The following is a 24,825-nucleotide window of genomic DNA, read 5'->3' on the forward strand; positions in this document are numbered from 1 at the left end:
GAAGATGATACAGAGCAAGAATAGCAGAGTCAAGAGAAAGTCTTAAGAGAGATAAGTATATTTAAGGAGTTGACAAAATTGAGTTCCCAAGGGACATAGAAAAATAGAAAAATTAGACAAACAAAAGATAAAGTTTCTAGAAAGAAGGATCAAGATTATAAAATTCCACAGAAAGTTCAGAATAAGAATAGAAAAAGTTTCTTAAATGGAGTGAAATGGACAGTAAGTCAGAGAAGTGTCATAACAGGTAACTAACTTGTCCCAGGTCCTATAGCCAGAAAGGTACAGAACCGGCAATAGAACTTGGGTCTTTTGGACCTTTTATTGATACCAACTATCTTCAACCACGAAAAAAGTTGAGGTGAAGAGTTTTGTCCTCAAAGCCAAATCCTTGATCTCATAGTTAGTTGGTTTAGGTTGCATATTGGAAAACATTTCCCAATTCGCATGGTTATAAAAGACTAAATTGAGTTGATGAATCATAGCTTCTTATTTTTAGGGAATACTTTATGGTAGAGGAGCTTCAAATTGGAGCACATATTGGAGACAAGGGGAACAGACCGAATGACCTTTCAAGATCTTTCAGCCCAACATTGTTTTTCTTCTGCTATCTGATTATTTTTTCATTCCTGAGATTTCTCTACCTTATTGTCCTATTGGATCCCAAGGAAACCACACACCTGGAGCCCTTTAACTGTAATTTTTTAATTTTATGTCCTTGCTTGCATGGACGGGAAAATCTGAAAAATCCAGTGAGTAGCATACGATGACATGTCTTTGATGTGAGTAGGATGAACATAATGTTAGGGCTCTGTGAGAATATGGAGAAGGGAGCTGTGGAAGTGAGAAAAAAAGGGAAGGGGCAAAGGCTGGGCCCATTGTTGAAAAAGGGGAAAGCAGTGGGTGGGCGCCGATCACAGGTTCACCATCAGCCAGTCCAGCAGCTGCAGCCGTGTAACGTTTCCCACTGCCTCATCCAGCTGTCGCTCCTTCTCATAGCGCAACACTGACTGCAGAACCTCACCTACGCTGCGTCCTTTGTCCACAGCAGCAGCTGAGAGCTGAAGTAGCTGTGGAAAGGAAAAAAAGCAGTAGTGGAGGTGCAGAACATCCCACAGCAGGCCAGAAAGGTCCCGCCAAGGCTAAAACAGGTAGACTTTGAGACATTTCAGCATAAGGGACTCAGATGTTGAGAAGACTTCCTCAATTGTAAAGTTTGCTAGCCTGTGTGACAGAAGAAAGTTGATTATATCATTCTCAATTTAAAGAAGAGGTGGTAACATCCATCTGTCCATGATACAGAAAATAAGATTTCCCGCTAAGACTAAAATCTTTCTGTTTCCAGTGGGTGTTTGGTTAATGGTTTTCTTGCTTTCTAAGAATTCTAATGTTGTTCTTAAGTTCCCTGTAATGTTATAAAACAGTCCCCATTATTGCCCCAAGACCAACAAGGGCAGGAAAAAAATGTGGATGTTGTCCCATGCCCCATAGATCAGAGACCTTTAGAATGTTAGAGCAGGAATGCAGTTCAAAGACCCATCCAACCCTCCTGAAAATGTTTCCCAGAGAAGTAGAGAGACTTGTTAGTAATACAGTGGTAGAAATCAGCAGAAGCAAAATCCATACCCTTTGGCAGGATCTTTCAGCACAACATCATTTTTCTTCTGTTATCTGATTATTTTTTCATTCCTGAGATTTCTCTACCTTATTGCCCCATTGGATCCCAAGGAAACCATACACCTGGAGCCCTTTAACTGTAAATTTTTAATTTCATGTCCTTGCTTACATGGACATTAACCCTACATTTATTTCTCTTTCTAAGCATAAAATGAGAAAAATTATCCAAAGCAGCCATTCCAATATGAACACAGTACATTGCCATTCATCTGGAATTCTAGCAGCAGCAAACTAAAGTAACCCAATTTTTATTTTACACATTCTGTACCTGACTCTATGATACAAAGTCAAAGGGCAAATAAATAGGCCAAAGTCCAGGAGCTTTTTCAGAAGGAGAAATTTCCATATGAGAAACTGAAGTACATATAAATACCATTAAAGCAAATAGAAAGGCAGAAAGTCTTGGCAAAAAGAAGATATAAAGAAAAACAAAATCGAAATTTTAGAACTAAAAGAGGTCCAAAATGAAAATATATTGGATGGGTAGAATGAAGATGATAGAGTCAGTAAACTCAAAGATAGATCAATAGACATTAGCCATACTGAAGAATATAGGCCCAATTAAACTTCTTTCAAAATAGATTGAAAAAATAAAGAGAGTTTGAAGGTTTGTGGGACAATGCTAAAAAGTTTTACATTTATGTAATTCAAATCCCAGAAGAGAAAAAAAGGGTGGTGCAGAAAAAAATACTGGAAGAAATAATAGATGAAAGCTTCTCTAATTTGTCAAAAGGCAGAACAAATTCAAGAAGCTCAGTGAACTTAAAATAAGATAAACCCAAAGAAATTTACTTTAAGACTTGTCATAACCAAATTGCTTAAAACTAAAGAAAAAGAAAAAGTACCAAAAGCAGCCAGAGAAAAATGACACATTATTTAGAGGGGAACAACTATTTGAATGACAATAGATTTCTTATCAAAAAGTACAGCAGCCAGAAGGAAATGGTACAACATTTTTTAAGCATTAAAAGAAAAAACTTGTCAAACTAAAATTTTATATCCAGCAAAAATATACTTCGGGAATAAAAGTCAAATAAAGAAAATTTTCTGTTAAAGAAAACTAAGAGAATTTTTTGCCAGAAAATGTGTTCCAGGTTCTTCATCCAAAAGGAAAATGATATCAGAAGGAAATCGAAACATCAGTAATAAATGAAGAACAACAGAAACAGTAAAATTCTCAGTATAAATAATAAACTATTCTCTTCAGTTCTTTAAAATATGTTTTATGGTTGAAAGCAAAAATAACATTATTTAAGAGTTTTTCAATGTATTTAGATTAAATACCTAAAATAATGACAATGTAAGAGGGAAGCATAAAGGGACCTAAATAGTAGTAAGATTTCTATATTCTGGTTTAAGTGGTAGCTTTTATTCTACATAGACTCTGAAGAGTTAAGTATGTGTTTGTAATCCTTAGAGAAATCACCAAAAAAGACTACACAAAAAGACAGTCAAAACACGATAGATAAATTAAAATGGAATATTAAATGTGTTTAATCTAATAGAAGGCAATGATGGGAAAAACAGGAAGAAAAAATAAAATAAGCAGAACTAATATTAAAACAGTATACCTAAATCTAAACATATCAATAATTAGACTAAATGTAAAGGGTCTAAACACACCACTTGTCAGAATGGATTTAAAAAACAAACATAAACCAACTATATGCTGTCTACCAAAAAACTCACTTCAAATGATATAGGTAGTTTAAAAGTAATATTATGGAATGATATATGGAAACACCAACAAAAAGAAAGTTTGAACCTTAATATTTACAGCCAATTAATTTTTAAAGGGATTTATAAAGGGAAAGATAATTCAAAAGGGCCAGATATCCATTTATCTTTTCAGCAAATGATGTTGAGACAACTGCATACCCACACACAAAATAATTAATCCCTACATATCATATACACAAAAATGAACTCAAAATGTATCACAAACCTAAATATGAGAGCTGAAATTATCAAACATTTTGAAGAAAACAAAGAAGAAAATCTTCATAACCTTTGGTTAGGTCAGTGTTTCACTACCTCGTGGCACTGACCTTATGGGCTAGATATTTCTTTGTCATGGAATTGTCCTGTTCATTGTCGGATATTTAGCAGCATCTTTGGCCTCTATCCAATACACTCCAGTAGCAACCTCCCTCCCAGAGGTGAAGAAAATATATGTCTCTACACCTTACCAAATGTCCCTTGGGGGCAAAACTGCTTCCAGTTGAGAACCACTGGATTATGCAAAGATCATATATAACAAAAAAAAGCACAAGCAATAAAAATAAAAGATGACAAATTAAATTTCATCATTAAAACTTTTGTTCTTCAAAAGATTCCATTGAAAAGACAAGCCATAGACTGAGAGAAAATATCTGCAAATCATATATTGATAAAGGACTTGAATCCAGAATATATAAAGAATTCTTGTAACTTTATAACAAGAAGAAAACAACTCAGTCAAAATATGGGCAAAAGATTTGCATAGCTCATTTAACGAAGAATATATGAATGGGTAATAAGCACATGAAAAGATTTTCAACATCCCTAGTCATTTTAATGTGTATATGTCAAATTAAATCCACAATCTGTTACCACGATAACAGCTATAATAAAAAATAATGTTGATGAGGATGTGGAGAAACTAAAACTTACATAAATTATTGGTGAGAATGTAAAATGGTACAATCATTTTGGAAAACAGTTTGGCATTAAAAAAATATATACTTACCATAAGATGCAGCAATTCCACGCCTTGATATCCAAGAGAAATGAAAGCATATGTGCACGCAAAGACTTGTGTTCTTTATAACAGTAAAAAGTGGAACCAATCCAAATGTTCTTTAACTGGTGAGTGGATAAATAAAACGTAGCATATCCACATGATGAAATACTACTCAGCAATAAAAAGGATCGAACTACTGATACGTACTACAGCATGGATAAACCTCAAAAATACACTGTGGACAGCCAGATGTAAAAGACTATATATTTTATGGCTCCATTGTATAAAATGTCAGAAAGATAAATCAATGATAGAAATCAGGTTAATGGATGCCTGAGGCTCAAGGTTGAAATTGAGTAATACAGCCTAGAAAATTCTAAGATAGAGAAATAAGGAGTCTCTAGTCTTATCAAATATTAAAACATTATAGAATAAATGTAATTCTAACAGTGTGCTATTCAAATAGTATTAAAATAGTAAGAATAGTCAAACAATTCAATGAAAGAAAAGAAAGTTCAGAAAAAGAATCAGTTAGCCATCTTGAAACAGTGAAGAGATTGCATCCCTACCTCATTTTTATACTTTATATAAAAATGGATCAAAAATGGATCAAAAAAATATCAAAATGGATCACGGTCAAATATTTTTAAAAAAATCTCAAGTACTTAGAAGAAAACATGGGCAAGTTTTGTTATTATCTTGGAATAAAGAATGTCTTTCAAAATATGACATAAAATACAGGAAAAATCAAAGAAAAAATGTCTTACATATGACTATATAAATATTTTAAAAATTCTTTGTGGCAAAAACGAAAAAGGAAAAATGCATCACAAGACAAATGATTAAAAAATACATTTAATACCACAAAGGCTAATTTCCTTGTATATAAAACTCTTTCAGATCAACAAGAAAAAGAACTATCACCCAATATAAAAATGGGTAGAAGTTATAAACAATTCATCTATGAAAAAGGAAATTCACATGGCTCTTAAACATATGAAAAGATATTCACCCTCATTCCTAATAAGACAAGTGCAAAGAAAGGCAAAACTTGGTAAATATAAAAAGTTTGGCACTCCTTGTTGATTAAAGTATGGAAAATAAGCACTCGTATTGTTTTTGTAGATGTGCAAATTAGCTCAAACTCTACAAAACGCAATGTGGGGATTTATATCAAATACACAAACACACACTAATAGTGATCTTGAAATTCCTTTGCTAAGTATTTAGCATATACAGATATATTTGATTCTAGGCATATAGCATTGCTTATAGTAGCAAAATATTGGTAACTGAAGTGTCCATACATGGGAGAGTAGTTAAATACAGTACCTTTATAAAATAAAGTAATATGCAGCCATTAAAAAGAATATATATATGTTTGCATATATATATACACACATACACACATATATACATTACTACCATTCGAACCTAAAAATTAAGCTATATACATATAAGTATTTATTTGTATATGCATATGTGTTTCTCAAAGGATAAGCAAAAAATCAATCAGAATGGTTTTCTCTAAGGAGAGCAACAGGATGGAAGATAAGGATGAAGAAAAAAAACCTTAGTTTTCACTGCACATCCTTTTGTGCCTTTGGGTTTTAAACTATGCACACATTACCTATTCAAAAATGTATACAAATTTATTTCAAGGAATTAGGCTTATGGGCATTCCAGTGTTACTGGGTTTAATCACCTACATTAGCATGAGAATATTTGTATGCATTTAGTAAATCCCTTTCCAAAAAAAATATCTCAGATCTATCTTAGGTAGTTTCTTTGAGGTATACTTCACCCAACTGTTCCTAAAAACATACTAACTGTTCCTAAAAACATACTAACGCAAAACATTAGTTGAAGTTTGGATGTGCTGCTGCCATCCTTTCCACTCTTTTTCTTTAATAAAATAGATGACTGTCTTCATCTTTACAATGGGCAAAAATGTATGGGTATATGTGTTTGTGTTTGTTTAAGAGAAGGACTGCAAATCTATTGGACACATTTTAGATTATATTACAGACATTCTAATTCAAAATAATCTAAAACCACTTAAACAGAGAAAGCCACTTCCTCCACCTCCTTTGGTTTCTATGAGGATGATTTTTTTTTCTTACGAGCATTTCAGAACATTTTTATATACACTGAATTTTTCAGGAATTACAGATTTAAGTCAAATAAGATTTTTTAAAAAATGTATCATTTTGGAAAATTACATCATCAACTATATTGTCACTTTAAAATTTGGCATATACAACATATCTCATTAGTTTTTTTATTCTATGAGGATGAGTTAGTTATTTTTATAAATAATCCCTTATTACCTAATTGGTAACCACCATTGTTCTGCTTTTCTCAATTGAGACAAAATAACCCAAAATCCTAAGCAGGGTGTGTGTGTGTGTGTGTGTGTGTGTGTGTGTGTGTTGGGATGGTCTCTCTTGATTCCTCTACAGTAACATGAAGCAGTACTTCTCAACTGATTCAGAATTTAGAATGAGGGGAAGAAGGATGCTATTTGTCAAGTCCCTTCGAATCCCCAACACCTTGTCGACAAACAGCTAAGAGATTAGTGACAGGTTTCAAAAGGTCATAAATCTAGATCCCTCACCCCCTCCCCCAAAACATCCCTGTGATGTTTCCCAGCAGCCCCTTCTCATTCTTTGGGCAATGCTATTCTACACAAAATTCAGCCAGATCTTAATCTGATCCTTTCGCCAAGTCTCTTGGATGTTCCTCATCTGTGCAAGCCCATTGATATATACGAAAAAAAAAAGGATTAGATTTGATTGATCATATATTCCTCCCTTTCCCCTTTGGTATGACTCTTATTTGGCAAAATTTAATTTTACTTTATCTATTATCTCTTCCAAGAGGCATGATCTTCAAATTTTACTGTCCCCATTTTACCCTTCTTATGGTATCTTCCCATTCATAAAGAAAACTTAAAACCCTAATTAACTATTAATAAATATTTCCAAATTCCTCTGACTACTTCCTTACCTTCTCTTGGATTCCTTCATCATCACCAGCAAAGTACAAAATAGGGACATTGAGCTCAGAGGCAGCTACCCATTGAAGTACAGCTTGGAGTTGCTTGTTCTGAACTGTATCGGTTAGGTTATGATTGCTGACAATCACTTTGGGTGATGCACACCCTTCTGGGGGTTGTCCTGATATACATCTCAATTCATTATGGATAGTTTGATAGGCATTCTGCAAGAGAGCCTCTGCTGTCCCTGTGCCCTTTACTGGTAAACACTCATATAAACTATCTGGGAAAGCTGAAGTTGGCCTGCTGGCATCCCCAGACTTATCATCTCCCAGCTCCGCCAAAGGAGAGTCACAAGACTTGGCAATAATGAGACATAACTTCATCACTGAGTCCATCAGATGTTCTATCATCTCCCCATTCATGTGGCCATCTAGTGAGTTGACAACCATCTTGGTCAGCCCAGCAAAGGTACCACCAGCTTCATCGCCTTCACTTAGTTTGATGGGAGAAGGGGTTACAGGTCTTTCACACAGGTGGCTATATTCTTCCTTAGTTGGCTGTTCTGGCACCTTGCGTTCAGAGCTACGGTCACTCTTAAAAATGGTCTCCCTAAGTAAATTCCGGATAAAGTTAAAAAAAATGCTCATTAGATCCTTCTTTTCTGCTTCTTCTTGGTTACCTTCCACATGAGGAGATTTAGGCTTGGTCTCATCAGGAACTGCAGGGGGCTTGTTGGCAGGAAAGTTGGTGCTGCCAGCAGCTTCAAGGAAGCTCTGTGCATCCATGCTTCCTCCCTGGGCAAGGTGGTATTGAATCAGAAGCAAGGCAGATACAATCAGGTCCTTGGCCCAGGAGTCTGAATCAAAATTCTCAGGTTTCTCTGGGCCACACATAGGGGGGTTGAAATTGCAAGGATCCAGAGGATATCCTAGGGGAATGTCTGGTGCAGGCTTATACTGTTTGTTGGGAGCTGCAAATGTTGCATGCTGGAAACCTGGACATTGTCCTTCTTTATTCTGAGATTTATGCCACAAGGTCAGCCCCTCTTTGATAATGTGTTCACCCAAAGTTTCGGCACAACTCTTCTCCTCTGGTTTGCATGGAGGACAGTACACATTTTCCCTCAGTTTACCTTCAGATTTCATTGATGCAAAGTTTACATTTCGGTTTTTAGGGTCACTCATTCCTTTCATGGAGACAAGGGAAAAAGTCTCAGACTGGTCCTTGGTTTTCCTGATATTCTCAGGAGATTTCTTGGTAAATATCACATTGTATAGCTTATTCAGCATGGCATCCATGATATCTGTGGCTTTCTGGCTTCCATGACCAAAGAAACTTCTTTTCACAGCAGAGACAAAGTCTGTATCAGTCATGAGGGTCCCTGTGACATTGTGGAGGTTCTTCATGAAGGAGTCAATGAGATCTGAAACTACCTCTTTTGCATGCTTGATTAGTACCTTCTTCAGCAGGATGGTGGCAATGGTTGTGTCCTTCACTTGGACCTTCAGTGTCTTCATGATAGAGACCATCATATCAGATACAACACTGTTAGCATAGGTCATGATCCCTTGACTAACAGAAGCTGTAAAGTCATTGGGCCTTTCTTGCCCTTTGAATATCTTTCTCTCCCCAGGTAAGAACTTTCCACCTTCCTTGGCATCACCTGCATTACGTGATTCAAACACTTCCTTATAGAAGAAAGATTTCTTAGAAGCAGGTCTGTCAGCTGGACTCTTGCTTTCCTTAGTACTCTCCTTGATCTTCAATGTGGTCTTGTATTTCAAACTTGAGGGACTCTGTAATGATCTTGATGTTCTGTCACCAGAACCAGGAACTTTATCTGAAATAGGTGTCTTGGAACATACAGAGACAGTCTCATTCACCAGTTCTGATGCCACCTTACTCAGGCTTTTGTTCAGTGTAGGTTCATCTCCCATGTACAATGACTGATGGACACATTTGTTTTCAGAGCCATCGATCTTCTCATTGATCTCCTTGCGGGCCATGGCTATCACTAGATTTGTGAGGCGGTTAGCATAGAAGGAAACTTCATCCACTGAACTCCCATTACCAAGTTGGGCCCTGGGGCCCTGGAGAGGGTTCTCTCTGTGAGTCATTTCAAAATGCAATCTCCCTGGATTGCCCTCATGGGTGGTATCGTAATAGTCCACAAAGATACCTTTGCGTTGGTCTCCTGAGCTGGTCATTTCCCCACCAAGTGATGATTCTCCAGGCTTGAATCTAACATCTTGGAACCCTGCTGTACTTCTTTCCAGGTCTTTGCGGAGCCAGCTGAGCACTCTGACAGGATCAGTTGAGGCTTCCTTAAAAATAGACAAGGATTCATCCGACTATAACAAAGTAAACACACAGAATATTCAGGACAACTCAAAGATCACTTTCAAAAATGGTCACCTTGCTCAAGCCCGAACTACTCCATCACCACAATAGAACCAACATGTATTTAGTGCTTACTGTATTTCATGCACTGTTTCACGTATTTTAAGACTATTATCTCATTCAATGTTATTTTCACAGAAAACTTAAATGTTAACTCTTATTAGCCACATTTTACAGAGGAAATTGAAGAACTGAGAGACTTAGTTACTTATCTGAAGTTATACAGCTAATCACTCATGGAGCAGGAATTCCAACCCAGGCAGTCTAACTCCAGTGGCCCATGCTCTAGGCCACTATATTATACTGTATCTAACAACATATATCTTTAAGATCTGACAGTCATCAGCTATACAGCCAAGTTAGCATTTGAACTAAATCAGACTTTTCTTGTATTGATATTAATTGCTGTCTTCTACATTTTATCTGTTTTTATTTAGGTCTCTTATTACAAAATACAGTTTTTCAAAAAATAGAAAATTGGAGGATAATTGTGCATAATTAATCACTTTGCCAGGCTATGCAATGTTAAACAGCTTCCAATGGAACATTTGATATCACTTATGTTAATATGATTTATAATTGAGGAATTAATATCTGTGGACAATTTGTTAGTTTTAAGTGAATATAGATTCTTTGGTGGATAGTAGTTGTGATAAATACATGCATATATATGTTTATGTTTTGTAATCTATAATCTTCACTTGAACATAGGATAAAATAAGAATGTATGTGAAAGTGTCCTATTTACTATTAAATGTAAAGGATCAATATAATTATTGGAGTTATATCTTCTCAAAATGACCACAAATATTGCCAATCTTTAAAGAATAATTTGTATTTTAATTACCAGGCATCATATAGTTACTAACTACTATTTGTTGAATACTTACATTTTCTAGGTACTGTGCTAAGTGCTTTACACATATTATTTCCTTTAATCCTCATACACACCTGTGAATCTTCATTCTCAGCTGAGAAAACTGAAGCTTAGAGAAGCTAAATAAATTCACTAGCATCTCACAGCTACTACATGATGGGGGTTAGTATCCAAATCCAGTTCCTGCTCTAACATTGGTGCTCTCTACCCACTGCTATGTTTTGATGACTTGGAAAGAAAAGTAGTTGTACCAGTTCTCTACAGGACTGGTTTGAGCTGCTTGTTGGTCATAGTACTTGGTTCAAAGTCTTCCTAAATGGTTCACATAATTTGAACTACAGCAAAATTTTGTGGAAAACTATGCATAATTTATAGGGTAGCCTTCCACATTTTCTGATTATAATCCTCTTGGAGCTATTTTATAATTCTATAAAGTGTAGATAACTGATAGCAGTGCAATATAATTCCTGCTTATTCACACATTAATTCTGACCAGGGAAGGTTTGACTGACTTCTCACACTGTGGAAAAGTGCTTCAATTTGCTCATTCACTTCAATATTCCTGATCTATATGTGTCCCCCCCCCCCCTTTGAGTCTCCTTTAAACCATGCCAGTTCCTTGTTAATGAGTTAAAATCCTTAACATGAGTTTATTTTTATATATGTATGAGAGTCGTTATTTTACTCTTCTCTGAAAAAGATCTTTTAACAGTTTTGGAAGTCTTTGCCGAGATTTTCAAAAGATTCATCTAAAGGAAGAAAATGTCATCATGAGAGTAGTCTACCAGGTGCGTCTTGGCCCTCACAGGTGAATCCAAAGTGGCAATAGAATGGTGCAGGTGTTCTGTTTTTCTAGTTTTAATTTTCCTCTCTACTTAATTTGCTTTTGGTTTTCACTTTGGTTCCTTTATGACCATTAATCTTTGGTGGCAGCAATGATTGAGAATTTTGTTTTATTGTCTGACGATTTGTTGATTCTTTAATGAACTATGGTTTATAGAGCTCTATTCTCTGTTGGGTGAGACACAATAGAAAATTCATTTTGCTAGTAATTTTTCCCATCTTAAGCTCAAACCAATAATTTTGTGCCCACTATAAGCAGAAGAGCACTTTGATCTCTGGACAGGTAAGTTCTGTGTTTCGGTTTTTACTTCTGATGTATGGTTTAAACTTTATCATTGTTATTTTTAATTAATATATAATTGATACATAACACTGTGTTAGTTTCAGGTGTACAAAATAATGATTCAAAATTTGTATAGATTGTGAAATCATCACCACAATGTGTCTAATCTATCACCACAAGTAGTTCAAATTATTTTTCTTGTGATGAGAACTTTCAAGATCTACTCTCTTTGCAGCTTTCAAACATACACTATAGCAAGGATCCCCAAGTCCCAGACCACAGACCAGTACCAGTCCATGGCCTGTTAGGAACCAGGCCGGACAGCAGGAGGTGTGCGGCAGGTGAGTGAGAGAAGCTTCATCTGTATTTCAGCCGTTCTCCAGGGACAACATCACTGCTTCAGCTCTACCTTACATCAACAGGCATTAGATTCTCATAGGAGTACCGGTTCCTGGTGCCAAAAAAGTTGGGGACCACTATAATGTAGTATTATTAACTATAGTCATCATGCTGTACATTACATCCCCGGGACTTATTTATTTTATAAATGGAAATCTGTACCTTTTGACCACCTTCACCCATTCTGCCCACCTCCCCAATGGATCCACATATAAATGAGATCTTATGGTATTTGTCTTTCTCTTTCTGACTTATTTTACTCAGCATAATGCCCTCAAAGTCCACCTATATTGTAAATGGCAAAATTTCCTTCTTTTTTATGAATGAATAATATTACACCCATATGTATTTATATGCACACACCACATTTTCTTTATCCATTCATCCACTGATGGACATGAAAATTAAGGTTTCTTCCATGTCTTGCCTACTGTAAATAATGATGCAAAGTGATGCAGATATGTCTTAAGATAGTGATTTTGTTTCCTTCAGATATATATGCATGAGTGGACTTGTTGGATCATATGGTAATTATTATTTTTAATAATTTCTTCTTTATTGTGATTAGAATTAAATGAGATAATATGCACAAAATAATTTGTATACTTAATGTGGTATATATAAGATAGATAATACTACTTAAACATTTCAAATAAAGATTAGACCTCAAAAGAAATAAAAGAGAAGCTTATTTTAGGATAATGCAGTGAAACACAGTTAACAAGCTAAGGAAGTACCAGAAAATAAAACTTGACTTTCCTATATGAGAAAATAGTGCCCTGGGTGAAAAGAGAAGTGCTGGAAGAGAGTATTACTAGGGATGTGCACTGCGATTCATTCCTATTAGATTACGTGGAATGTGTGGAGAAACTATTGAGTTTCTGTAATGAATCTTTTAAAAATTATTTTTCCTAACCAAAGGTTGATAACAAATGGGAACTTCCTAATGGATAAAATTTAGCTTTTAGCAGAAGTTTTAGGAAAGGATTCTGCCTATATGCATGTCTGAGAAAGGGACAGACCACAGGTGGCAGAGTCAGAGCAAAGGCAGAATTCAGGCAATGGAAAGTCAGGTTCCAATGAATGAGCTATCCACTATTGCAGAGGTGATTTAGGGGAGAGAAATGATGTGTATGTTACCTGTACAATATGTATATAGTGTCTGTGTACAACATACTCTACTGGACATTGTGGGACATATAAAGGTGAAAGAAATATGATCCTTGCCTTCTGGAAACATATGGTCTACTGTAGAGATAAACTGTAAACAATACTATATGAGCAGTGCTATAAAACAATAAAGTAAACAATATTTAATGTTAGAAGAGGGACAGATAATTTTTGCTAGGAAACCAGAGAAAAAAGTGGCATTTAAGATGGACTTTAAAGCATTTTGATAGCCAGATAATAGAGTGGGAATTCTTGGCAACAAAATGACAGAGGCAAAATATATTATTTGGGGTGATGCTAGTTTTAAATTAGATAGCCTCTGAAGTATCAGTGGTATATTAAAATAGAGGTTTACTTCTTGATCACTTGTTTAGAGAGGGCATTCAATGAGGAGCCTTCTTTGCAGCGACTCGGGGACCCAGGCTCTGCTTTTGCACCGTGTTATCCTCCCCTAGGGCCTCAGAATCTTTTCTTAAGCAAGTGTATGGGGAATGATAAAGATCATGGAGAATTAGATAGGAGGCTTTTTTGGTCTAGGCATGGAAGTGACAAGCATCACTCCCACCCATATTCTATTTGTCTTTGTATTTTGAACGTTTGACTATAATATCTCAGTGTGGGGTACTTTGATTTCATCTTACTTGAGTTCATTGAACTTCTTAGATGTTCATATTTATGTTTCATCAGATTCGAGAAGTTTCTAGCCAATATTTCTTAAAATGTTCTCTATGCCCTTTTCTCATTCTCTTCTCCTACTGGGATTCTCATGATAAATATGTTCGTTTGCTTGACAGTATCCCACAGGTTCCTTTGGCTCTGTTCACTTTTCTTCATTTTTTTCCCCTTTCTGTTCTTTAAACTTGATAATTTCCACTGTCCTATCTTCAAGTTTGCTGATTTTTTCTTCTGCCTGCTCAAATTGATTTTGATTCCTTCTAGTGAATTTTTTATTTCTGTTATTTTACTTTTCACCCCCAGAATTTTATTTTTAGCTTATCTTTAGGTTTTCTATCTCTTTACTCATATTTCGTTTTGTTCAAACACTGTTTCCTTGACTTTCTCCACATCTTTTCTTTAGTTCTTTGAGCATCTTTAAGACAGTTGGTTTGTAGTCTTGTCTAGTAGATCTGTTACTGGGTCTTTTCCAGAAACAGATTCTGTTGATTTATTTTTTTCCTTTGAATGGACCATACTTGCCTGTTTCTTTGTATGCCTTGTGACTTTTTGTTAAAAACTGAGCATTTGAATCTAATGGCTGATTGAAGCTATAAGCTGTCTATTAGTGCTTGTATCACTACGTATTTGTCATTTAGAAAAGCATTAAGTGTAAGGAGTAATCCCTTCCTACTTCCACATTTTATTATTAAGCTAGCCTTTATAAAGCCTATTAAATTAAAGGATCTCTATTCTGGTTGGAAAAAGTATTTTTATAGAATCTAATTGTGAATTATTTTAGGAACCTAACTTTACATAAGTTAGGTAAATCTTTAAGTTAGATTAGATTAGTTAGGTAAGTGTAAGTTAGGTAAACAAGATTAGTTTAATAATTTTAGTTTAATAAAAACAGTTATTTCTTTTCTGATTTTTCAGTGTTAAGTATAAATCTGCATTTTTACTTGGATATGCTCTTCATAAACTCATACAGTTTATACAGATCCAAAAAGCTAGTATTACTTCTACTTAATGTTTAATAACATGAAAAATATAAATTTATGTTTAATCAAATTGAATAATTATTCTGACAAACTTTATTTCCAGTATGTTTTATAGTATGTCAGCATGATGATAAATTTCCAATATCTTCATGTAACTTAAAACAGTGGACTGGTATTAAATTGTTAATTAATGGATATTCATTGAATATTGAGATCATTTTTAAGTAAAATAGAATAGTGAAACATTGATAATTAAGCATAGTTTATATGCTTTTGCTTCTCTTTTTATTATTATAGAAAAGCTATATCTTTAGGTCTGTTAATGTGTTCTTTTTTACCACTTAGGTTTTATAAGGGATGTATATGGCTTACATACTGTCTTATGGTGTTCATGAACTCTGCTAGTCTGTACTTACGCTGGTATGTGACAGTTTATAATTACATACCTCTCCCTCCCCCGTTTTATTTGTGAAATAGAAAGAATAGAAAATATTTCGATGAAAGTTATATTAATATAAGTGGTTGAGACTATTGTTAGAAATAATAGCATTAGAGAAATCGAATGGTGTACATGCTTGTTTTTCTAGGTACAGCAGGTAAAACCTGGTGGAGAGTTTCCTAGTCTTGAATTTCTTGTCTCAGCATATCAAATAATGCAGGCTTTTAAAAGTCCAATCTGAGATTCTTTATGAAAACTTCCAGTAAAGCAAACTTAAGGCCTATCCAGTTGCTGTACCTATGTAAATAATCAGACCAAATCTGATGAGACTAGCCTTATTTTGGGATCACAGTTACCTCACTTTGAGATTTTTTATCAAAATGACAACTGTAGATGAAAGTTTATGCTTCAATAGAAAACTGTTCATGTCTATAGTCCATACTCTATAGACTAAGCATTGTCTACAGACTTCCATATAATCTGTTTCTGACTCTATGACAGCTATTTTATATCTTGATAGTTTAAGCTAATTAAAGATAATTGAAAGCATTGCAAACTAACTCTACATGTTGATAGACATGTAAATCATGTCCAGTGGAGGTTCAGCTGTCTTCCCTTCTCTACTGTGGAAGAGGCCAGTTTTGCATCTATTTGCACATTCATTTCAATATGCCTGATCTGGTTGTAACACCTCACCAATTTTCTCATTAATGAGTTAAATAAAATCTTTAACGTATCTTCATTTTCACATCTAATTGAGAATCTTTATTTTATCCTTTTTTGAAAAGTATGCCTTAATAGTATTTATTTACAGATAGCCACACTATCTGAAAATAAGCATGTTTCCATAATTGGGCTAAGATGTACAAGTGAGTTTTATTGTAATGCAGATGTGAGGTTTATTTTTTTATCCTTTTCAATTCTTTTCACAGAACATTAAAAAACCCCAACAAACCTACAGCATAGCATAGAGCTTTATGGTGGAACATTAAGAGTTGTGTTAGCTTGCTATATTTACAGGATTTTATTGTCTATGTTTTTTAAACCTAAAATGTGTGTATCCTACATCCATTATTCCACTAGATCCGGAAGAATTTTGAAAAATTGGTTGGTAAAGCCGTCTTGACTGACTGAAAGGCTAACCACATTTCTTTTCTATCAATGCAGTCTACAATCAAACATACATCTCTTCCAACCCCTTTGCCCTCTTGCAACCTTTAAGTCTTTCTCTTATTATACAGTAATATCCTGAGCAGTTGGGGAATGTGGATGTCAAATTATTTCTGCGTTTTTCTTAATAAAGGGCCCAGGAAAATTTTCGTATCAGGATAGAGAATGTGAAAAGGGTTAAGGGGTTAATTTTCTCTCCTCAGCCATCTTTCACTTCAGTAGCTTAGTTTTCAGTCAATGTATATACCTCCCATCCAATTCTTCTTCACCTATAGCTTAAACATACTTTATAAAATTTTCTTTAATCACCTCCCATTTTGAAATGATCTGTTCTTTAAACACATATAGCAATTATTATCCAGAAAATCCATTTGGCAAATATCATAGATTTCTTATTAGTATCCACCAGTAATTTAGAGCTTTTTAAATTATATTTATATTTTCACATGTATATGTTTCATTTCCTCAAGTGAATGTTAAGGTCTATGAGGGTAGAAATTGATTTGTTCTTTTTTGAATTCTCCAGAATGCTTCTCACTTAGTGAAAAATGAAGACATTTTTGTTATTCTGACTTAATATTGAAACTTATCTGCCTTAGTAATTTGGTATTTTTTTTATCTATATGTCTTAATGTCTTACATAGATTTGTTAATGTTTTATCGCTTAGGCTGTATAAAGATAGACCAAATATATTTTAGACAAACAGAAGATGATTCATGTAACATTGCATGCAAATCAGTGTTTAATAAATGTTAATACTAAGGATGAGGATTACAATAGAGATTTCATTTGACCATGAGATCCTTACAAGGAGAGAATTAAATTTTTATATGTCTGATCCTAAGACTTAACACAGTATCTATATCAGTTATTCACTACTGTCTCACAACTCTAAGTCCATCCTTCATCTTGTTTTATGACACTAAAACGGGATCTGCTAAACATTTCTCAGCTGGCTTTGTTTATAGAGGGCACTGAAGGAATACTCTGTGGCCATAGCAGGAAGAATAGTTTTCTCTCCTGGCCCACCTGCAGCCTCTGGCAAGTGTCTTTGGCACCAGCAGGCTGTGCGTTCCTGTGGCAGCCACACTCTCTCCAAAGAGTTATGAAGTAGCCTTGGTTGAGGAAGAGGGAGCTTTTCTGAATTCTTAGTTTCTTCCTTACTCAAGCTCTCTTACCCTAGGGGTACCAGCTGCTTTTTGCGTTTGCTACTTCTGGAACTCTTAGAGTCCTCTTTTATAACCTTTAGGACTTAACTTAGTTAAGTACCTTTTTAACAGTTTTTAAATATTAAATTACTGGTGTGGTTTCCATCTTTTGACTGAACCCAAACTTACAGAGCCTGATACTGAGTAAGTATTTAATAAATGTTGAACGATGAAGGCAGATTGACAATATTACTTAGATAAGAGTTCATAGTTCTGAGAATTTTGAAGCAGCCTACATATCAGAAAATACTTTTTTATGAACTTTAGAGATATTTGTTTGAAATCTAACTCTTCCTGTTTGAAAATAAAACACATTTTTACAGTGGTAATATATAGGTTTTTTTTTTCATTAATTACAGCATATTTCTCCTACTAAATATCCCATAGGAATTTTTTTCCAAAAAATTGTAGATGGTAATTTTTTGTTCTAAAGTTCAATTTACCCACCACCAAGAATTAAATCTTTGAAAAATAAGAGGTAGGTGGTGGTGGTGGAGAGAATAAGGCTACTCTTAATGGTACTCCGCATATTCCTAACCCAGTATTTGTAAGGAGGTTGACACTTACTATTTTCCAGTCCTGAGGTTGGCTTTCTCCAGGTGAATAGATATCAACTTTGCATACCCCATTTTGGCTTTGTAACCAGTCAACCCTATCTGACATCTAGATGTAGAAAAAAAGAAAAAGAAATGGTCATCAAAAGGACAAGTTATACGAAAGTAAGGAGAAATAAGGTAAATGGCTGAGGTGTGAAAAATAGGAGCAATGCTTTCATAGAGACCTGCCCCAAGAGCTAATTTGTCAGCTCTCAACTGCAGGAAGATTTCTTAACTATAGGTACCCCTGTGCTAAGGCCAGTGCCTGGTATATGCTACAGGTGCTTAATACAGGTCTGTTCATGAAAGAATCTAAGCAGCCATGTCTTTCTCTTTATATCATCACTTGACAGCCCTTCTACATCTTGGATTTTCAGTAGATACTCAAAACTCAGAGTGATCAAAATAGAAGTAATTTATTGCTTGCCTCTTCTTGCCCCCACCAACTTATTTTTTAAAGTAATATATGGTTTGTTCTTAATTTCTAGAGTACTAACTTACTTATACTAGTGGTAAGTCTAGTAGCTCTTCCTTAAAACTAATCCCTCCTTCAATTAGCCAAGAATCCTGGGGGAATTCTCAGTCTCCATGGTTCAGCCAAACTTCTGAATGCCAGAACAGAAATGTCATATGCATCATCCAATGGGCCTTTGTCTATGGAGGCAGTAAAAAGCCTTGCTTATTTTTATTCTTTCATAACCCTCCAACACTTTTCTCTATTCTCTAACCTCTGTAACCGTACCACCCTCAACCTTCTAAGCCAGAAAGTTGATATTTCATTTTAGTTGTCTTCTTCCACCTCAAACCTCTCTCTGCCTGCTACTATTTTTCTCATTTGTAGCCACTTTTCTTGAAAGAATTGCATATACTTGCTGATTGCATTACCTCACCTCGCAGCTGACCATCTCATACTCCTTTGGTCTTTGGCCTTGGTCTCACTCACTCTCCACGGTATCTTATTAGGTGGTTCTTGGGAACAGGAATAATTGTGATATGTGCCTACTGACAATCTACAAATATGAGAAGCTTCTCTTTGTCCTCTTTTTCCATATTAGACTTCCACCACCAGGCTTCCGCACTGAAGTTTTCCTTCTTTTATTATAAATGCTGCTTAGATCTATATTTCTCAATACGCAAGGTGAGATAAAATGGCCAGTTTTTCCTCCCCAATGTCTCAATGTACATGCATGTACATTTCACAATGTACATGCATATTCATATTTTGATTCTAACAAATATATTGGTTTAAAATTCTGTTATAATAAAGTCCAAAAGCTTACTCTTTTTTTAAGAGTAAAATCGTGTTTTATAAAGAATTGCTTGAAATAAGTGAAGCATTAATAGGGATTGAATATCTGGTTAATTGGAAATATTTGTTTTAAAGGACTTTAGGCAGTGGTGCAGGTAGACAACTTCCCTTAAAATAAAACCAATGCATGTCAAACACAGATTATTCACATGATTTAAACTTATTTATAAGTGGATTCATTAATTTTGTTATACAGAATATTGTAGGTAATTATTAAAAATAAAAAATAAGAGCTTATAAGATCTAATCGTTTTTTGCTCCTACAGGATTTGTACCCATTTTAACACCTCAATCACTGACTCAGATTACAGAGCTATGGAAACAGTTTCTTTTACTCTTCCTGATTATAATAACAGGTTCCTTAGGTAAGCAATGGGTTCTCCACCCTGATTAGAATCATCCAGGAAACAGCTTTAAAATATCGAATCTGAGATACCACCCCCCAGAGAATCTTATTTCAATGGTTTTAGGGTGGCTAAACTTAGGTACTAAATTTCTCTATTCTAGATGTATGTGATTCTAACAGACATCTAGAATAGAGAATCCCCAGTCCTGGGCTTATCTTGAGAGACCTTCTCTGAGAAAGATGCGCCAGCACCAAAATTATTTATTCTTTTCTTTACATTTTCTCTGAGATTTCTTAACCTCATTGGTATCTCCTTTTAATGTTATTTCAACACCTAACAAGAAAACTGTTAATATTTATGAAGTTAAACCCTGTATTGTCTCTTAGCAGCTCACTATTAAATATAAATATTCTTATGCTTGAATCATTACCATGAAGAAAGGAATGGATAATACTACTACTCAGCCAAAGAATGAGACGACTTGGAGATGGGCAGTCCTGGACTGCTGACATTACAAATCTCTTAACTGCCAGTTTGTATTTCATCTTAATGAATTACTTCTAATAGAAAATGGCAGAATCAATAGGCTCTATAGACTTATTTAAGTTATATAGCATAATTAAAAAGCAAGGATAAAAATTAAGTACAAAAAGTAAGGAGATCATGTGATCACTTACTGTTACTGAGGATGAGTTCTGAGGTATGAGGAAAGCTCTTGATTAATTGGTTTTTGTCTTCACTATTCCTAAATTTACCCACCCTTCCTGCCATGTAATATAAGGAATCTGCAATGAAAAGACATATAAAAATTGACTACTTTTAATAGGAGCCACGTTGCTCTTATTTCCAAATAATTTTTACCTACTCATTATTTTTCACATGTAGTATACAAGTGATGAGCACAAAATAACATTCAAATTTAAAGCCCAGATCTTATTCTTTGTACAGTCTGATGGTTTCCGGATGACAAAAATGGTCTCGTCTTTCGGCCAATAATTTCTGAAGTGACTATATCCCACTTTCAAATCATTGATATATAGGCTTTTTTAACAATGAGAAAAAATTTTTTTAGCCTAATTTCAAACTTGCTTGAATAAGGTGTCAGAAGGAGCTAGAATGGAGAATAAGTGCCCTGAATTCATGTATCTCAAAACATTTTGTAATTATTCCTTCGAGGACTTGAGAAAAATATACATCCTCATGTTATAAGAGGGAATTCATAATTAATGTCAAAACAAGCTTCCAGATCAATTGTCTTCCTTATACTACCTCGACCACGATATTTAAATAGAAGACATTAGGGCACTGTACCTCGGAATATTCATCATCCTGCTGAAAACATCTCTCTAAAGTCCACCTTACTTCACAGTCCAGGTCAAATCTTACCCTGGCCATAAAATATTTTCTAAATACCTAATTGAAAGTGATTGTTCTGTTATCAAAGTTTCTGTAATATTTTGTCTCAACCTTTATACCCTCTCTAGTATGTTAATTGCTCACATATATCTATCTCCTTTATTAGATGGTTTCATGAAGGCAGATGCATTTTCTTACCCATCTTGGTATCCCTTATAGTAGTGAGATCTTAAATTTGGCGTGCAATAATTGTCTGCTGAAAGAATGAATATATGAATACTACCTATTTCTAAAGCCAGATAGCTTAATTTTTCTTTCTTTCTTAAATTGGAGAATCTGAGAACAACAACAAAAAATGGGTTGCTCAAGTCTGTTATGGTTCTATGCCATACATTCAAGCTTTTTTTGAAGCTTGACTCCTTTGGGGGATAAGTTCACTCTAGAGGCTTATCCAAGGCGTAAATACTTATCCATTGATTTATTAACAGACCTTCTTATACCAATAACATCAACACCCTAGAAGTGCTCTTGTTACTTTTTCAGCAACATAAAGCACACTTACTGGTCATATATATCTAACAAGCACTCCGCTTACATATGTACTAATGTTTTTATTCTATTTTCAATGTCTTTTGCATGTTTATCTGCATCCATGAAGCTTGTTTTAGACTTTAAGCTTCCTAAGTTGTTCTGGATAATAGTAAGTACAAAGAGGTACTTAAATTTCTCTTTTGAGGATAATGATATTCAGACTTCTAAATCTGTATACATTTCTTATAAGAAAATAGAAAAAAGAAAAATCTAAAGAATTTAATGGAGCCAATGAATGGGTTCATAAATTTCTTAACTTCAAAGTTATTGACCAATATCTTTAGTTAGGGTAGAAAATCAAGAGAGAAAGAGGATGCTTTTCATTATCTACTAAGTTTGGTGAAGAAGGAAGCTAATCACATATAGTGTAAAGATAAATCAACATTAGAAATCATTTATTCTAATATCTTCATTTTACAGATTAGGAAATTGAGGCACGAAGAAGGAATAGTAAAACCAGTGGATATATTCTTTCAAATATTGCAGTTCTGCAGGTTCACATCCTGGAGGCTGTGAAAAATTTTTTTGGCCAATAGAAGGATTCTCCAGTCACTAGAAGGACTGACTTAAAATATTCCTTAAAAATGCCAGTGTGATTATTACTTCAATAATTGAGGAGGCGTGAAAATCATGACTGCCAGCCAAAGAGGGCATAAACAACACAGGGGTTTGGTTATAGATGCTGTACTCCAGTCCATAACTCCATCTCAAGACATTTTTCTCCTGTATTCATCAAAAGCAAGAGGGTCCTAAACTCAAGGTTCCTAAACTCATAGAAAAGCTCAAGTTACAGGTGGCATAAATAAATTTATTGCAGGATTGATACATACCTGATTGTCTTGAAGTTTATTCAACCAAGTTTTATTACAATTTTTTTTTAAAAAATGTATTCTATTATATCCATTCTCCTTTTCTCTCTCTCCCTTTCTCTAAATGTCTGATAAACTGTAGACATCCAAAATCGGTTTCAATTGATTTTGTTTAAATAGGATTGGTAGTATGTGTGTGTATGTTGTATCTTTTTCTCTGTGGTACTATTCACTGTTTAGCTTTCCAGTGGCTCTCCCCGATGTTCACTTTCCCTCTAGTAATAGCTTCTTCCTCTAGTGCCCCATAAGTACAGATATTTTCCCAATATAGTTATCTATATACCCTGTCTTTTCCCAGTTCTGTTGTCTAGCTGAGGCTTCAGAAATAACAGTGAGAGAATGAAAGTGGGTAAGAATCGGGACTCAAAGTTATACCAGTCTGATTTTACTCTTAGAGTATTGGGGGGAAAAAAGACCTTTTGGAATAGCCACATAACAAAGAGAAGTCAGCAAGTAGTCAGCTTCCAGTCTCATTGCCAAACTGAAAAGCAGAGACTAAGACCTCCTCATGCTGGTAAAAGAATGATCAAAGAGGTCTGGTCAATCTGCAACAAAATGAAAATTTCAGCATCAAAGATAGTAGGTTTAGTTGTAATGCTGCTGAAGAAGAGGCTCATATATTTTCAGAAGATTCTGATGTATAATTAAAATTGACTGGGCAAAGAGACCTATCACTTGTCACTAAATTCTCCCATTTAACCAACGGATAAGAAAGAAAATGAACTGTTTTATCAGACCAGTGGGATTTCCTACCTCTGTAGTACTGGAATAGTGACCACAGAAAACTCCAGAATATAGTTTTAAAGTCAACGAAGATGCTGGGATGTTCTTGCTCAGCTCGAGATCTTGTTTCCTCCCCCAGCCTTCCATGTACCTCTCCCTTGTTGGGACTGGTGAGTGACATCAGAATCACAACTGGTGAAATCACTGTCTCTATAGCAACAGTGGTGCAGCTACCAGAAATTGAGTCATCAAAGGATGGAGGAGGGAGGGGGAGAGGTACACTCCAAGGCTCTGATGCTTAGACAATTACTTGATTGTCTCCTGTGTCTGATTTATGTAGGGAATATGAGATGGGAAATTTTGTCAATGGATTCTACTTAAAACAGCAGAGTAAGTATTATGTATTAACAAATCCAGATGGATGTGGAAACAAGAATTAAAAGAATTGAGAGGTCTACTAAATTTTTTATCTAAAGCCCATGGAATCACCTCACTTTGTGGGATCTAGCTTGGACTTTTTCATTATAAACATCTTGACTTTTATAAAAAAATTAATTTGGGAATATTTTGCCTAAATTAACGTGTCTAGGTTAACATTCATCTTAGATAGTCAGAGATACAGTAGCAGTACTCTGCCCTCTGCAATGCCTCCACCAGAGGAATTGTAGTGGGATAAATCAGACCAAGAGGCATTTGGTTGGCAATTTCTAGACTTGAGGACTTTATTAGTAGTACACTCACTTTGGAAATGTTATCTTAGGTACTCTTAATTAATGATTAACTATAGGACACATACATAGTTTCCATGAAGCAAAAAGAATCTCTGATCGAGGCCACAAGATAAGAATTAAAATTGCTAATGAATTCAAAAGTGACTGACTGGTTTATTACATGCTTCTTTCAACAATGTTATTTATCCTTTATGACCTTTTACATCAGGTGTCAGCTTCTTCATCTTTAAAATAAAGAAATTGGGCTTTCTGATCTTCTACAATCTCTTCCAGTTCTAACATTCTATGATTTTGATACTTCATAAGTATTTGAATAAAACTATATATACACACATATGGCACTTTGCAGTTGACAGAGCACATATCCATCATGTCAGCTGATCCTCACAATAACCTTTTGAGGTAACAGGGCAAATATTATTTTTCCTGGTAGACAGGTATAGAAGATTACCCAGATC

At 34.9% G+C, this 24,825-nt stretch overlaps 1 protein-coding gene across 1 annotated transcript; it reads right to left on the minus strand.

Annotated features, from left to right (window-relative positions):
- Positions 1–681: 681 nt before the first annotated feature.
- On the minus strand, positions 682–23,810 carry AKAP3 (A-kinase anchoring protein 3). Its single transcript, XM_016150117.2, has 5 exons — positions 23,667–23,810; positions 20,775–20,882; positions 18,413–18,508; positions 7,409–9,724; positions 682–1,070 (listed from the first exon to the last, which is right to left on the minus strand). The coding sequence occupies exons 3-5, from the start codon at positions 18,506–18,508 to the stop codon at positions 915–917; spliced, it is 2,568 nt and encodes an 855-aa protein (XP_016005603.1). The 5' UTR covers positions 20,775–20,882; positions 23,667–23,810; the 3' UTR covers positions 682–914.
- Between the last annotated feature and the right edge of the window lie 1,015 nt (positions 23,811–24,825).

The sequence above is a fragment of the Rousettus aegyptiacus genome, unplaced genomic scaffold, assembly GCF_014176215.1.
Source record: "Rousettus aegyptiacus isolate mRouAeg1 unplaced genomic scaffold, mRouAeg1.p scaffold_m13_p_2, whole genome shotgun sequence".
NCBI lineage: Eukaryota > Metazoa > Chordata > Mammalia > Chiroptera > Pteropodidae > Rousettus > Rousettus aegyptiacus.